The 18,179-nt window shown below is 33.4% G+C and overlaps 1 protein-coding gene across 1 annotated transcript; it reads right to left on the bottom strand.

Annotated features, from left to right (window-relative positions):
* Nucleotides 1–187: 187 nt before the first annotated feature.
* LOC107851168 (flowering time control protein FCA) lies at nt 188–14,366 on the bottom strand. The gene is made up of 13 exons (XM_016696098.2): nt 14,044–14,366; nt 12,485–12,555; nt 9,801–9,879; nt 9,199–9,281; nt 9,050–9,101; nt 7,034–7,116; nt 6,250–6,316; nt 5,798–5,877; nt 5,658–5,722; nt 4,509–4,584; nt 4,005–4,205; nt 3,792–3,917; nt 188–586 (listed from the first exon to the last, which is right to left on the bottom strand). The coding sequence occupies exons 1-13, from the start codon at nt 14,273–14,275 to the stop codon at nt 542–544; spliced, it is 1,260 nt and encodes a 419-aa protein (XP_016551584.2). The 5' UTR covers nt 14,276–14,366; the 3' UTR covers nt 188–541.
* Between the last annotated feature and the right edge of the window lie 3,813 nt (nt 14,367–18,179).

Here is an 18,179-nt window from a genome sequence, read left to right as displayed (position 1 = left end):
TTGGTAGAGTGTATAAAAATAATACGAAATATGATGTATTAGTAATATTTGTGTTAGCTATGTTTGCATTAGTTATGCTTGTATTTTTCTTATGCAGTGTTTGGTTTGATGTATTAAAACTAACATGAATTACATAATTTCTAATAAAATTATAAAAATATCCTTCATATATATGCTAAAAAGGATGTGGAAAATTTTTGAGGAATAATAGTGTCATTAATCATGATAATGCATACATTGAATACATTGGACCCGTTGCATTGTTAATATCATAGATTCTGAGGTATTAGTAGTATGCACCTCAATACACAATAGAGTATATTAGTAATACATAGAATGAAAAAATATACCAAACAAGATACTAATAGTTTTTCAATGCACTCTACCAAATGACCCCTAGATTGTATAAGAATAATATTGAATAGCGCGTGTTAATAATGCTTACAGTAGTACCGCTTGAAACTAATATATGCAGTAGTTTTAATCATACTCTACCAACCGACCCGTTAGTTCTAATAACTTCAAAAATGAAGAGCAACGTTTAGACGCAAGCCATAGGAACCGTTGAACTTGCTGTTTCGAGTTCCTGAAAATTAAAAAAAAAACGAGTATAAGATCATCAGACTGAATAATCCTTTGTTCCAAAAGCAATTATTGAGATGCTAAAAATGCAAATGCCCAGATATAAAGTGATCATGATTGACCAAATACAGCTATAGATCGGGTATCAGACTGAGTGGACAGCAGAGCCTACAACAACAACAAACCGAGTATATTCCCACAACGCGGGGTCTGGGGAGGATAGAGTGTACGCAGTCCATACCACTACCTCAGATGAAGTAGAGAGGTTGTTTAGAAGATAACAAATAACAAATAAAAAACATAAAGCAAACAACAAAATGGGAAATCACACCGCTAGATAGTAAAGAAAACAAGACACCCACAAAGTAACATTATAAACTATCTATAAGAGGACAGCAGAGTCTGGACCTCCAAAAAGACCGATATATATATCAGAGGAACGTACAACAGATACTGCTTTATCAAAGATAAGACAAGTCGAAGATCTAAGTCTTATTTGGGAAACCAAGCATACATCACGTCACCACTTCTTACATGTCATGCAAAACAGAAGGGAGAAACCCTGGGGATGGGGAGAACAGGAGGAGCAATGTTTTTTTGTTATTCCGGATGAAGTAATGATAATAATAAAGCGCATTCAGAAGACGAAATTTACAAAAGGTATGGCTTCTATTAAAAAAGCTTAAGAAGCCAAGGAAATCCAAAAACTGATCAATACCATTTAGATCCCACTTTTCACGCCAACAAAAAAGCTTTGAAAGACGTTAGCTTTAAAAATTGGAATAGTCACCGAGGTCCCATTGGAGCATCTAGCTTTTCTTTTCCTCCAAAGGGTCCAAAAAATGCAACAATGCGTAATTTTGCAGTTCTATCGATATGAATGAGATAAGTGTGTGCTTATCTGATGTCAAATATATCATTAGTAATTTATGAAGGAACTCGGCATAACAACCATATTGGGTATGGACTTCATCTACCTCTAGTTCATCTGAGGTAGTGACTTCGGTAGTCACTCCCCCCTTATGAGGTTATTCGAGATAAGGTGGGAGTGGCTTCAGTGGAAGCCAAGATGAGGGAAGCGAGGTTGAGATGGTTCGGTCGGCATGGATGCCTCAGTGCAGAGGTGTGAGAGGTTGGCTAGGGATGGTTTCAAGAGAGGTAGAGTAGACTGAAGAAATATTGGAGGAAGTGATTAGACACGACATGGAGCAGCCCCCGCTTACCGAGGACATGACCCTAGATAGAAAGTTGTTGAGGAAGCGAATTAGGGTAGAAGGCTAGTATTAGTTTAGGATGTTGTATCATTTATTGTATTACTTGATCTATCTTGTCTATGGTATTATTAGTGTGTTGATTTTTATTGTATCTTGTCCTTTTACTATTCCTTGTCTAGATTGTTTTATTTTGAGCTGGAGGTCTATCTGAAACAACCTCTCTCTATCTCACCTCTGGGATAGTGATATGGACTACGTACACTTACCCTCCCCAAACCCCACTCGGTGGGAATATACTGGGTATGTTGTTGTTGTAGTAGTACAATTTACCCAACCTAGACCCCCGATACACTGGGTATGTTGTTGTTGTAATATATGAAGGAACTGGGCATAAAGTTTTCACTAACTTTTAATCCAAAAAATTGCATTATTGTAATCAATATAGCCACATATCATCTAATGACCAGCAGCTTTTCACTTTGAAGAGTTAGTACATGGTCTGTCCAACTCTGTATATAGAGTGAGCAAATTCACTAACATGAGGAATCATACAGCTGAAATTCACAAGGAAAAGTGAACTCAGGTCAGCCTTATTCTCATTACTCTGACATTATCTTCACTCAACTTTATCGAAAGACACGATCACCAGTTAACAGGTCATTTAATCAGATCTGTTTATGAAAATTTTGTGTTTGTATTTTCAACTTGTCTTCATTAACAACCATGCTACCATTCTTTTAATAAGTATACCCTTCCTTTGGGCTTCTGAACCATTTAAACCTCCTCTTTTCTTAACTCATCTTTACAGCTGCTACTCGATGATGCTTCTCGAGTTAGCATGTCCCTTATGAAATAGGAAAGAAATGAATCTTCACATGTTCATTTTTGTCTTGCACTCACTAATGAAAAAAGAGATTATTCCCAAAGAGAGTCGAGTCTAGTCACTCAACTATCTAATCCACTTGTAGAGACCGAGACAGATCCACTGTAGAGCGACCATTTACACACCTTCTTGGCAACTATGGTGAATCTTTCCCATGAGTTCAAGAATTAAAATTTGCTTTTGCTCAATCTGGCTTGCCACTGCCTTTTTAATATCCAACTTCTAATTATTAAGCTGAACCTCCACGATGTTATTTGTACTATTTCTTATACCCTATGTTGCTCGGACTCTTCAAAAAAGTCAATGGGTGTGTTTCGAATTCACCAAAACTAGTGTATTTTTGAAGAATCCGACACGGGTACGGCATCAAAAGGTGAAGAGCCCGGGCAACTTAGCTTATAACCCAACTTTTTTTACCTCATACAGAATTAATCCCAGTACTCCAGGGAATCCTCTCTGACATTGACCAAGACAATCTGCCACACAAACTCGAGGCACTTGTCTACCTAACAAAACCTGCTTTAGAAATCCATCAAATATCCTCTTCACTTTCTATAGATATGCAAGTTTGTTTTCTCCTCCAAGTGTTTTGAAGTTTTTTGGGCTCAATATTAGATTTCTCTTATCTTTTATATAGTAACTAAAATCAACGGTGAATGCAAGATTTGAACTTTATGGGTTTAGGTTTAGGATTATACACAACCTATTTGATTTTCAAGTTTGAAATCTATTATTTTTACTTATTTAGTGGGATTTTAACACATATACAAATCTGAGCCAATGCCTACTGGGTTCAAATTGATACGTCACTTCAAGCTTTACAAGCTTTACAATTTTCATGCCGTTGAGAGCATCTTTATGGAAGTACTAAACTTAAAAACCTCCAATACAAAGGTGGTCATTGACCTATTTCAATCAAATGAATCAAATATAAGATTCGCTAATGGAGTAAAACAAAGTTTCATTAGTCAACAGATGAAACCATCAAGTTTCATGCACAAAATCAAATCTGAAACATCCAATAACAAACCTAAAGCACAAAAGTAAGAAAACAAGTTGAAAAAATCACTAACTGCTGCATGAAAGGACGGTTCCTCTGAGGAAAGCTGTACCTGACGCATTTGAGAAACTTCTGGAGTATTATGGACTGGAAGTCTTAAATTGTGCTGATCCTCTTGCTGTCGATCTAGCTCTTCTAATTTCTTTTCATAAAGTGCAAACTCCTCTGGCTTCTCCCACTGTTTGTATGGTTTCAGGCATTCATCACATTTTGAGAGGCATGGAATCAAGTGGGAAAAGAAATTGGACAACTATTGAAATCTTACCCTGCTTTCACACGTTACACAGTTATAATAATATAAGTTTCCGTCAGGACAGATATGGTCACTCCATTCACAATCTATAGACTCCAGCATCTCAGCATCTAAAGATTTTGCATTAATAGAAGACGCAGCTGATGGCAAAACATTATCTGATCCAACATGAGTGCTGAAAACTGTGTGAGGATTGCTTTTGTTATTTGGAGTCTGCAAAAAGCAGCAGATACTTGAAACATCATTACTTTTTTGCTAAGTGTCTTCCATAGGTAATTCTGTAATGAGGGTTGCATGTTTTTCAAATAGGTAAGATCATTTGCGTTGGGATAAAAAGACCAGGTCCTTTCTCAAATAGGCAAAAAGATTAATCTGGTACAGCACAAAATTAGATGTACTCGCATAAAAAACTTACAGCTCTTAATAGAAAATTGTTAGGCTATTCTAATAGTAAAATTCGCATTACGACATGTCGACATGTTGCCATCTACTTAATGGAAAATATTAAACAATAACCTGATTTGGACTCTGGTAGTTAGACTGGTTAGCTGTCATATTCCCATTGAATCGCTCATTCATATGGAACGGCACCCTGCAAGATGCAAGTACAGATACGAATCAGCAAATAAAATACAAGAGCTGATAAACTAAAAGCTAGTATAATGCATTTTGACCAGAGAAGAACTTCCATAAGCAATGGAAAGAACTGAATGATTAAATAGAATGGGGTCAGATAGGAAAAACTATATATAGCAAATTGTTAAAGAAGATATGAGATATTAGGCAAGAAGCTTGTGGGACGTCGAAGCAGTTTTGTAAAAGGCAGAGGCTTTTTAACTCACATGGGGTGAGGAGTAAGCCCTAAGGCACAGGACATAAGTTCCCTGAATATTTTATCTTTTTATATAAAAACAAAACATGCATAACGAAATTCTTTTAAAAACTTGTATGAATTTTTTTTGGTAAGGTAAATAACTTTATTGACATCAGAATTCATAATTCCAATAGAGACAACATTTATTGTCCATTTGCTAAAGAATTTTGAGGGTCAACGTTGCTAAGTTGGAAATTTTAATCACAAATTTAAGAAGCTAGAATGGAATTGATACTCTTCTCTCCTACAGTGATATCTGAGATTCTCTTGAATGAGAAAGCTAAAGTGCTTATGGTCAGTGTTTTAAAAGGCTTTTTCAAGCATGCAGAACACCTTGAGGCTCACATGTGGGGCTTTGTTTTGTGAGACTTATGCCCCAAGCGCCCGATTGCTAAGCTGGAAATTTGACACATGATTTGCGCTGGAACTGTTAAGCAAGCCCTAAGCATTAGCCTTGTTTAAGGCTCACAATCGGTTGGGGCTTAAGCCTCACAAAATAAATCCCCACGTGTGAGCCTGAAGGTGTTCTGCAAGCCCGAAAAGCCTTTTAAAACACTGATCATAAGCACTTTAATTTCTCAATCAAGAGAATCTCAAATATCACAGTACGAGAGAAGAGTATCAATTCCCTTCTAGCTTCTTAAATTTGTGACTAAGTTTTGCATCCTAAATTACTACTGCTTGGTTTTCATAAAAAGCAATTGACTCATCCTACAAAAAAGAGGTACTCCTACACCAGCATCGGTTGATCCATTTAAAGATAAAGGAAAAATTCACAGAATGATGCACACCTCGATTCTCCCATCTTGGGCTTCTTAGGAGCAGCAAATCGGATAATCAACGGACGTTCACATATCTGACCCACAAGCAAATGGAGAAAGGAGATTTAGTTTCGATTCGACCAGAAATATACATTAACTCAGGGACTTACTTCATTTACATAGGTGCCATGTAGTGCATTCATTGCTGCAGCTGCCATGTCTCTACAAGCAAATCTGACAAAAACACATCCTTCAAGGCAAGAATAATATCAATATCAAGAAAAAAAAAAGTTGAAATATAAAGCATGCATAGACAATCCAGAAGGTGTGCTGACATTATATTTATGTAAATGCAGCATGAATAATAAGCATGGCACCAAATATAGCAAATGTGACCACACTATTCAAGCATGTCAAGAAGCAGTTGATTCGTAAAATTAAGGAGGGTGTACAACCAGCTGATTGCTGGCAGCAACTAGAGAAGCAGCCATAGCAACACAGAAATATATCTAAAACTAGGTTCAGTAAGAGAGCATCTTTGCAAACTGTCGCCAAATGCAAATACTCCTGCGAATTAGATGTCAAAATAAAAATGAGGGAGAAGATAGTGACTGTTACATACCACGGAATTGTTTTAGTTCATCAACAATAAAGAATACTTCTTCAACAATCCCATATGGAGAAAATACCTGCCAGCAAAGCCATATATAGATCAAGGATTTAATGGCACTTCAGACAATATTTATAGTGGTAAAGAAATGAGCATTGACTAATAGGATACAATATCATGAAATGAACTTATCTTTCAAACACAAGAACGGAATAAAGCTTACTATTTGGCATAGTTTACAACGCACTTTACCATATATAAATCAAAAACTGTGTCAGGTAAAAGTGGGATGGAGCAATTTCAAGTCTTTATCAGTATATCCTCTAGATTGAAATTATAATTGATAAACCCATAAAAGTGACCCTTGTGAAGGGAAGCCTGGGAATAACTCGTAAAGTTACTATTATGTGACCAGGAGGTCACGGGTTCAAGCTTTGGAAACAGCCTTTGACAGAAATGCAAGGTAAGGCTGCGTACAATAAACTCTTGTGGTCAAGCCCTTCCCCGGACCCTGCATATCGCGAGAGCTTTAGTGCATCGGGTTGCCCTTTTTTATAACCCATAATAGTGACATTGCTGCAAAAGTAGTTGCTACAGATTGATTTTCATCCTATAGCACTAGCCACTAAAAGTACACAAAAGCTAGAGTTTGTACCCACACATATCATATCTAAATGCATAAATCGAAGCATGATACATGGAGATTCCTTCAAATTGAACAAAGAGTAACGGTGAAAAGTGAAGGAGCAGATAGAGTCTGGATGTTCTTGGTTAAAGTCATGTATTTGGAGCATACATGTTCAATTTCCTGTTTGGAAGCTTGTTTTCTCAGACCATGAACAAAAAGTTTCTGCATGTGTTCAGCTTCAGGCAAGATTCCTACAATAAGAGAAAAAAGAGGTAAAAGAGGAGATAAAAATAATAAATAATTCTAAACAAACACGTAGAGGCACAACAGAATAACTGAAATTTCAGACTTCATATACTTGAGAAAACATTCCATGTCAATTCATCAAAAATCATTTTGAACTTCCTGAAATCAATCTGTTTACTATAATTCTTATAAGGGAAAAGGTACAAATATGCCCTCGAACTATAATAAATGGTATGTATATACCCTCCGTTATACTTTGGGTACATATATGCCCCTAACGTTAATAAAATGGTACATATATGCCCCTCACACTAACGGTAGGGACATATGTGTACCAAAAGTATGACAAAGGGTATATACGTACCATTTATCATTGTTCGAGTGTATATTTGTCCCTTTTCATTCTAATTTTTTAATTCCAAATAATCAACCCAAACCTACTAATTGACCCAGTAAACCAACTACCCCACCCTATCTATGTTAACACCCAAGAGACGCCTATCTAACATACGCATTTTTTCCACATATTAACACAAGTACATGTGGTCAATTTTAATAATTTTAAAATAGTTATTATCGGAAACAGTTATTATTAAAATTGACCACATGTACTCTTGTTAATATGATGTTAAAATAACTAAAATTGCATGTTTAACGTTATTTAACTATATATAAAGGAAAATATTTATTTTATATATTGGAACATAAGGAAAAGATAAAGATTATGCTTAACATAATTTGTTTATTTTATTTGATATATTTTTTAGTTTCTATCATAAAATATAAGATTGAATGATTTTTATTATTATTATATTGGTTATTGACTACGTGTGATCAGTGTAATTTCAAAAAATAATATATTAGATTATATATATAATTATTTTCCAATAAAAACCGATCACAAGTGGTCGGTTTCCTAAAAATTATATACTTTTTTTTAATTCCAAAACCGACTACAAGTGGTCGTTTTTTTTTAAATTATTTTCTTTTTTTATTTTAATTAAAAACGACCACAAGTGATCGATTTTTAAAAGTTATTCTTTTTATTTTTATTAAAAATCGATCACAAGTGATTGATTTTTTAAAATTATTTTCTTTTTTTATTTTCATTAAAAACCGACCACTTTATTTTTTATTTTTAAAAGAAATAATAATTAATATAAAAATTATTGAAATAATTATTTTGAAATTTTAAAATATAAAAGCAACCACTTGTGGTCGCTTTTTAAAAAAAAAAAAAGAAAAAAACGACCACATGTGGTCGTTTTTTTGTGGTCAGAAATTTGTATTTTTTAGTAGTGATATCTTTATAGGTGTGGAAAAAACGTGTATGTTAGATAGGCGTCTCTTGGGTTTTAAAATAGATCGGGTGGAGTAGTTGGTTTACTGGGTCGAGCAATAGGTTTGGGTTGATTATTTGGAATAAAAAATTAAAATAAAAAATGAACAAATATACCCTCGAATAATGATAAATTGTACGTATATACCCTTTGTCATACTTTGGGTATACATATGCCCCTACCATTAGTGTGAGGGGAATATATGTACCATTTCATTAACGGTAGGGGCATATATGTACCCAAAGTATAACGGAAGTTATATACATACCATTTATCATAGTTCGAGGGTATATTTATACTTTTTCCGTTCTTATAATTGTTTAGCTAATCTTATCCTTACTATATGTTTTCCTAGAAAATAAAATTTCACTCATACACAGAGCTCTGACATAGCAAGTGGAGTGAGTTAGGTGGATAATATAAATAGTGGAAGGGTGATGATTTGCTTTGGTTAAAATTTGACAAAGCATATGATAACTCAAGTTGGAAATTTAAGGATCAGGTCTTCAAAACAGTGGGAGCTAATTTTCCCATCCTTACGTTCGGTATAGACCTGTATTATTATCAATAAATTTAAACAGAGGCGCAGAAAAATTACCACAACGTTCTCGTTCCCCATCAGCGTACCTAACTTCTAAGGGAGACTCGCCCTGCAAGCAAGAGATATATACAAATCGAGTAAGAGGAGATCAATAACTTCTTGAGAGGACAAATCAGTTTAACTTCACAACAGAGAAGGAAACTAACCCCAGGGAAAGTATATCGACCATTGAATGCTACAATAGCCCTATTAGCTTCCTCTATTGTTCTATACTTCACAAAACAGCATTCTGCAGAGTAAATCATTATTCATTTTTGTTCTTTACAAGAAAAATATTCATTTTATTCTGATCTCTATATTTGTCAAAAAGATTATCCTTCCAGGATGATACATGTGCAGGATAGCGAACATCAACAACAACAAAAAACCCAGTGTGGTCCCACATGTGAAGACTGGGGAGGGTCGGGTGTATGCAGACCTACCTTTGTAGGGTAGAAAGGTTGTTTCATAGAGGAAAAAAGGATTAAATCCTGGTAACTTAAATTATCCACAATATTTAAATTGCATTTAACTGCTTTAGAGGTAACTTAAATTCAGAGGTAGAGGTATGGACTGCGTACATCTTACCCCCCCAGACCCCACTAAGTGGGAATACACTGGGTTTGTTGTTGTTGTTAACTGCTTTGAATTACTTTAGTAATACAGAACCCAGTGCAAATGGCAGATTAAGAAATACCACCAATGTAAACTACAACTAGTACACTAGGCAGATAGCCTGGCAACTGAAACTGTTATAGCATTCCTCTACCTTTCCTCATACGAGTGTTTTTATCTATGAGACGAACATACTCAACAATGTGCCCATGTTCAGCAAAAATAGACCGAACCTGAATTGAAAGAGCATGAATTAATATGTAGGAATATTTTCAAAATGCCCAGATAATGAACATAGGTAAACATGAAATCTGCAAGCACTTTAAGGGGTCGTTTGGTAGAGTGTATAAGAATAATGCAAAATATAGTGTATTAATATGTTTGCATTAATAATGTTTGTATTAGGTATGCTTGTATTAGTTATGCATGTATTATTTCTTATAAATTGTTTGGTTTGATATATAAGAAATAATACATCTTACATAATTTTTATAAGAGAAATGTTTGTTTACAAAAATACCTTTCTTTGATTTTGTACACTTTTTTGCTACAAAATTCTTTTGTCATCTCAAACATAATTAGTATTGTTGAACTAGTATATATAGGTCTCGGATTAACTGCAAAACTTTTGTCTTTGCGCATTAAATATTACGCCAACGGATTAACATAGTTGAAACAAAAATAAAATATAAGACGTAAAATTAAGAAATAGTCTCAATTTTTTTTAATTCTTTTTAAAAACCCTCGAAGCAAAGAAAAATATGTTACAATTATTTAAATCAATTATTTATTGTTGTAGATTAAAATGGTGGGGAAAAAATTGTGAAATGTTTTGAAAAGATTCATTATTGCAAATTAAAATGGCGGGAAAAAGAATTGTGAAATATTTTGAGAGGGAAATTAAGGGGTATTAAGGTCATTTAATAAATTAATGCATGTATTAAAGTCTTTGCATTACTAATACATAGAAAATGGGTGGTATTAATAATACCCAAATTAATACACAATAGAGCGTATAACTAATTCTTGCATTAGTTATACAAAGATTAAAAATTATACCAAACAAGATATTCAGAATACACATTAATTAATGCATGCATTATTTTTGCCAATACACTCTACCAAACAACCCCTAAGTGATGAAAATTCAAATTTTTAACATCCCAGGGAAATGGAATGTAACTGGATCATTGGACGGGGGAAAGCCTGTACATGTTAAAGTTGGATCAAAGCTAGCGGTTAACCCATTCTTCCTACACGGATGGATATCTGTTAATTTTCTGTACGTATTATTTGGAACCGTTAGTCGACGCCTACTACTTCGTACAATAGATCCTTGTCTTCAGGCCCTTTCCCGGACCCTACGCATAGCGGAAGCTTTAGTGCACCGGGCTGCCTTTTTTTTGTTTTAGTTGACGCCTGCTACTTTGGCATTGAGGTGGTGCAAAGCTAGCGGTTAACCCATTCTTCCTACACGGATGGATATCTGTTAATTTTCTGTACGTATTATTTGGAACCGTTAGTCGACGCCTACTACTTCGTACGATAGATCCTTGTCTTCAGGCCCTTTCCCGGACCCTACGCATAGCGGAAGCTTTAGTGCACCGGGCTGCCTTTTTTTTGTTTTAGTTGGCGCCTGCTACTTTGGCATTGAGGTGGTGCTGATTGATTTTAATTGAATACCAGGATACTTAAAATATCCATTTGGTGTGGTTAATCGAAGACATATGAAGTATCTGCGTAAGACATAGGACACCTAGAATTCACAAGGATAAAGGAGTATAGTCTAATTCACAAAAGCTGTTATTTGATATTGCAGCTTATTTACAGTTTAATTAGTTCTGAGGCAAAAAATGAAAATAGTTTATAGATATCGACAATAAATATGAAAAATGTAGCATTCCGTGATAAAGGGGTGACAGCATGAACTTAAACATATCAGTATAACCTATTCTTAGGAGATGCAGTGACCAAAGTGTGTTGCCAAAATTATTGGTATGTACATCATAATGCTACCCAAATACTCACTAACAATACTTTTGCTATACTTACATCCAAAGGGAAGCAAGCTGTGCTAATATAGGTAATACCAACTAGACAGATTAAGGTTTGATCATTGTTGGGTACATGTTTTTGATAAGTAAAAAAATTTACATTAATAAACACCAAGTTAGTAAAAAGGGGAAGCCCGTGCACTAAGCTCCCACTATGTGCGCGTCTGGCAAGGGCCGGCTAAGTTGTACGGATTCTTCACTTTCAGTGCCGGACCCATGTCAGATTCTTCAAAAATACAATAGTTTTGGAGAATCCAACACACACCCGTTGACATTTTTGAAAAGTCTGAGCAACGTAGAGGGCCGGACCACAAGGGTCTATTTTATGCAGTCTTACCCTGCATTTCAACTAGTTTTTAAAAAAGTGTGCATGGTGTGCGTGTAACTGTACTTGAGTAATTAGTTGTCTCAAAAATACACTTCCTATAGTGTCCTCCAGGAGTGTTTTCGTTTGGTTAGAGATTTGTATGTCAATGTAGGGTACATATGAGATTTCTAAAATCTCTAGTTTTACAAAAAGACTTAATTTGCCTCAAAACCAATTCTTAATATTGGAATGATCACCTATTAAGTAGAATGTATAGAGGTTTTATATGACCGACCCCAACTAGTTGGGGCTGAGACAAATAGTAGTAATTCTCGTTGTTGTTATTATCTAAGCTTCTCAAGTCTCACTCTTGAGCATAACTAATAGCACATAAAATCCACTTTGTAAATACAACTAAACAGCAACATAACAGGGAAAAAAGAGAGCATTTTCTGAATACTCAATTATAAGACTTACATCTTCTTCTTCGGCTGGTCTTGGAACTCCTACAACATAGAGTTTCACGAAACTGCCACAACCAGGAGAGTCTAAAAAAAAATTCAGCAGTGTTACTTGGGAAATCCTACTACAGAGTCTCGGTAAAATACAAAATCTCCCTCTGTCACAAAAAGTTTGGCTCTTATGCTTTCGGAAATTCAACTAAGTGAACTTTACCAGCATTTTAGAATGTTATCTTTCCACCAATTTTATACAAGGAGAATTGCAACTCACAATGCTCTTTTCTATAGTTTCCATGTGTCCAATTTTTTTCCTGGGAAAATGGTCAAAAACACACCTGAAGTATGATATTTTGCGAGTTTCCTAACTGAACTACCAAGTGTTCACTTTTCCTACCTGAACTATGACCAACTATTTATCAAAACACGCATGAACTATTAGTTATTAATAAACACTCAAGCATCACTCTTGAAAACGTGATACTTCAGGGGTGCTTTTGACCGTTAACTCGTTTTCTTTCAGTGAAATAATCAAATCTCTCAGCATCATATGGAGATAGATAGTTCCAATGCAGGGACTGAGTGCACATCTATAATCCAAAATATCTATGATTGTAGGAAAAAGGGGACTAACTAATAGTTCAAATGCATTTTGATAAATAGTTGTTGATAGTTCAGGAAGTAAACTCTCAAAAAACGTGATACACTTCGGGTGTATTTTGATAAATAGTTGATAATGGTTCAGGAAGTAAACTTTCGAAAACGTGATAATTCAGGTGTGCTTTGATAAATAGCTGATGATAGTACAGGGAGTAAACTCCCAAAAACGTGATACTTCAGTTGTATTTTTCAATAAATAGCTAGTGATAGTTTAGGAAGTTAACTCTCAAAAACGTAATAATTCAGGTACGTTTGGATAAATAGTTGGTAATAGTTTAGGAAGTAAACTCTCAAAAACGTGTTTTGATAAATAGTTGGTGATAGTTCAGGAAGTAAACTCTCAAAATATGTCATACTTCAGCTGCGCGTTGATAAATAGTTGTGATAATACAGCAAGAAAACTCTCGAAAAATGTGATAATTCAGGTGTGTTTTGATATATAGCTGGTGATAGTTAAGGAAGTAAACTCTCAAAAACATGATACTTCAGTTGTGTTTTTCAATAAATAGCTGGTGATAGTTCAGGAAGTAAACTGTCAAAAATGTAATAATTCAGGTATGTTTTGATGAATAGTTGGTAATAGTTTAGGAAGTAAACTCTAAAAAATGTGTTTTGATAAATAGTTGGTGATAATACAGAGAGTAAACTCTCAAAAAACGTGATACTTCAGCTGTGCTTTGATAAATAGATGGTGATAATTCAGGAAGTAAACTTTGGAAAATGTGATGTGTTTTGATAAATAGCTGGTGATAGTTCAGGAAGTAAACTCTCGAAATCGTGATACTTCAGCTGTATTTTTGACCATTAACTATTTCTTTTTAACGAAATGATCAAATTAACACTCGAAAAGTGAAAACGCCAAACAAATAAGGACATGGAGATTATATAATCATGTGAACAAAAACAATGGTTTGTTACCAGAATTTGTTTGATCGATAGGCCTTTTACGTGAACCACTGAAATTCAGCTCGGCATTAGGGTTCCGATGGTGATGTTGCCGGCGATTGTGGTGGTTGCCGTCGCCGGAAAAGTTTCTTCTGTGATTGTCAACGGAGTCATCGGAAGGCCAATTCGGCGGCGCCGGCGGAGGATGAGAGTTCCGGTGAAGTTCCGGCGGTTTTCCCCGGCGTTCTCCGTTTCTCTGGTCCATTGAGGTTCAACTGGTAAATTTTGATTATATTATTTGAATTTTTTTGTCGAACCACTCCCTCCGCTTATATACTTTCCCTCTCATATTACAAGCATCGAGAGATAATTGAAACTTTATTCTTAATAATGTAATTAAAAAAATAATTAAATTAATGATACTATTTAAGTACTATGAGTTTAATAAAATTATATTAATCAATTTATTTTCGTTATGAATTTCTCCTTAGAAGTTATGTGAAAAGATAAATATATCAATTAATATGAGGCATAAAAGTGATAAATGTATACTAATATTTTGCTGAATGTATTGGCTAATAAATATATTTATATTTAATAATAAATATAAAATAAACACAAAAATATAAATTATTTATTAATTTTCTAAATTTAATAATTAGTGATGTTAGTTTATTTTACATATTGTATTAGTTTAAATGCATTTATATTTTTGTATTTGTTGTAGTCTATCGAAAACAGTCTCTCTACTTCACCTGAGGTAGTATATAATCTGCATATACTTTAATCTCTCCGAACCTCACTAAGTGGAAATACGTTGTATTTGTTGTAGTTGTTGTTGTTGTAGAGATAAAAATAAATGGAAAAATATTAATTCAACTTTTTTATTATTTATTTAATACTATTCCTCCTACCTAATACTTTTTTTTTTGGTTAAAAAAAAAATGTTTATTATTGCTAATATGCATCATAAGAGTTTGCTGTAAAAGTTGCAAGAAGCTTATTACACATCCCCATAAGGGGAGAACTATTGATGTCTAACGGCGAATCGTGGATAAACAAAAATTGATAGATCTAATCTAACCATTCAATAAACAAATTAGTTTCTCGCTATAACTCCTTCACCCAATTTTCCAAATGATTTATGAAGATACCTTGTGCTCTTCTATTTACGCTTGTATTAATTATGCATGTACTATTTCTTATATATCATTTGGTTTAATGTATAAGAAATAATATATTTTACATAATTTTTATAAAAGAAATGTTTGTTTATAAAAATATCCTTCTTTGACTTTGTATATTTTTTTTTGCAACAAAATTCTTTTGTCCTCTTAAATATAATTAGCATTGTTGAACTAGTATATAAGATTTAGGATTAATTGCAAGACTTTCATCTTTGCGCATGAAATGTTACGCCGACGGATTAATATAGTTGAAATAAAAATAAAATACAAGATGTAAAATTAAGGAATAATCTCAAGAATTTTTTTAAATCTTTTTAAAGACCCTCGAAGCAAAGCAAAAATATATTACGGTTATTTAAATCAATTATTCATTGTCGTAAATTAAAATGGTGGGAAAATAAATTATGAAATATTTTGAGAAGATTCACTGTTGAAAATTAAAATGGCGGGAAAAAAAATTATGAAATATTTTGAGAGAAAAATTGAGGGTATTAAGGTCATTTAATAAGTTAATGCATGTGTTAAAAGTTTTTGTATTACTAATACACACTTTAATACACAATAGAGTGTATAACTAATGCTTGCATTAATTATAGATAGGCAAAAAGACATACCAAATAAAGTACTAATAGTTAGGGGTGGACGTTCGGTATTCGTTTTGGTATTTTCAAATTTCGGGTTCGATAATTCGGTAATCGATATTTGAATGTAGATACCATATATACCATACTTATAAATATCGGTTCGGTAATTTGATAATCGGTAAATTAAACTTCGGTTCGATTCAATTTTTTGTAATACCATACTAAAGTTGGAGATATGCAAATATAAGTTTAAACATCAAAGATTATATTTTAAAAAAAATCCTATTTAGTATTTCTTTCGTTGTTTTTTATGAATATATTCCAAAGGTCCAAGAGATTCTCTAGGATGACTAATACTATTGTTTATTGAGTTAGTTAGACATATTGTGTTGCATAAAATGAAACAAACTAACTATAATATACGAACACGTTACTCTTAGCATGAGGCTCTCCTGTGTGAATTCAAACGTAATCAAATTTTAATATAAATATCAAACACCGAATATAAAATTTAAAAAAGAAAGATTATATAATTAGAGCTCATTCTATCGGAAACAAGTTATCTCAAAATTAGTTAAATCAAAATTGTTATCCCGCCATACAAATCAAGGTTGACTTAATTAATGAAAGTTATCCCACGTTTTTATACTAATCAAATATGAGATCATCTCATCCTAAAATTAACCTAAAAATTAGTTATTTATTATCCCTTATACCAAATGAGCTCTTATAATATATAATTATAAATAGCAGGGATAAATATTTTGAGAGTTGATCAAGGTGCGAAAAATAAGTTTTACAATTTGTAATATAAAATGAAACAAACAAAATACGATATGTCAACCTTTGATCTTCAACATGAAACTTTCTAGCATAAATTCAAATTTTATCGAATTTCACTGCGAATATCAAAACACAAAATAAAAAATTACATTTTACATTACAAATATAAATATATATATACTATTAAATATTTTTAGAATTTGGTACTAAAATAGGAAAAAGAGAGCTACTTTCTTTCTATGTTCTATTTTAAATAAAATAGATACTCCCTCCATCCTAAATTATCCGTCTCAAATTTTTAATTTGATGTTTCATTTTACTTGTCTTTTTTCATTAATCAAGAAGTGACAATTTTTTTTCTTCATATTTTACTCTTTGCATTAATTACTTTTTGTTCAAATTAAAATATAAACATCATTTAATAGGAGTACTATGATAAACTAGGCATATTATTAATTATTTTTTTTAATCAATGTATCATCTTAATTTGAAACGACTAATTTGAAACGGAGGAAATAAATATTTTGAGAGTTGACCAAAATTAAACAAATAAGATATGATATATTCAACACAAGATTTTTCTCCAAAAAATAAAATCTAATTTCCAATACGAATATCAAATACTAAAAAAAAAATTACATCATAAATATAGATAGTAATATAAATAGTAGGTACTATAAATATTTTATGATTTTGGGACCAAAGAGGGAAAATGAGTGTTTACTTTCTCTCTATTTCAATATAGAACATTCATACATATATATATATATATTCATACACACACACGTGTATAATATATATAACAATATATCATCATTGAAATTTTGCTTCTTCGATCTGTGTAAGTTAATTTACTCTTTCCATTAATTGAAATAATAATTTCTCCTTTCATTTTCCTTATTTTCGCCGTTTTTTGATTAAGATCCGGCGAAAATTTTAGATCTTTCCGATTTTGCCCTTCAGTTTCGTTACAGAAATTGTTGTTTTTTCTGCAATTAATTGAAGTTTTGAGGTCCGATCTGGTAGTTAATTAGCTCAATTTTTGTAGTTTAATTAGAGATTTATTTAGGGTTAGGGATTTTAATTGTTAGTTAAATGGCTTCTAATCCTCCATTTATAGTGGAGGATCAAACGGATGAGGATTTTTTTGATAAATTGGTTAATGATGATGACGATGATGTTAATGTTGTTACGGGCTTTAAGTTATCGGGTTCGGGCTTGAGTCCGGGCCCGTTATCGAGCTCGGTGTATGTTGATGGGAATGAATCTGATGAGGTTAAGGGTTTTGGTGATTTGATTATAAGTGATGATACTGAGAAAGTAGGTAATGGTGTTGGTAGTAATGTGAATTTGGAGTTGGTAGTTGAGGGAAACGGAGAGGAGAGTAGTGGTAAGATAACGGGCTTGGGCCCGAATGAGTGTAATGAGGTTAAAGCTTTTGCTGATCTTAGTATAAGTGATGATGCGAATAGTGGAGTTGATAGCAATGCTAAACCGGGTGATAGTAGCGGTAATTTGGAGGCTGAGGTAAATGCTGGTAAGACGGAGAGTCACGCGAGTGGAACGAGTAGTTCGGGTGTGAAGGAAGTTGGATGGAGCGCGTTTAATGCTGATC

Source organism: Capsicum annuum, chromosome 1 (assembly GCF_002878395.1).
Source record: "Capsicum annuum cultivar UCD-10X-F1 chromosome 1, UCD10Xv1.1, whole genome shotgun sequence".
Classification (NCBI taxonomy): domain Eukaryota; kingdom Viridiplantae; phylum Streptophyta; class Magnoliopsida; order Solanales; family Solanaceae; genus Capsicum; species Capsicum annuum.
The sequence above is the reverse complement of the archived record's forward strand: the minus strand, read 5'-3'. Positions and strand labels throughout refer to the sequence as shown.

Bases quoted from the DNA above. Each gene is read 5' to 3' on its own strand.
- LOC107851168 (XM_016696098.2), bottom strand. From the start codon at position 14,275: ATGGACCAGAGAAACGGAGAACGCCGGGGAAAACCGCCGGAACTTCAC. The intron at 9,282-9,800 runs GTAGAGGAATGC...TTTACTCTGCAG, and splicing joins AAACACTCGTATGAGGAAAG to AATGCTGTTTTGTGAAGTAT. The intron at 4,206-4,508 runs GTTATTGTTTAA...TGCTTTTTGCAG, and splicing joins ACTACCAGAGTCCAAATCAG to ACTCCAAATAACAAAAGCAA.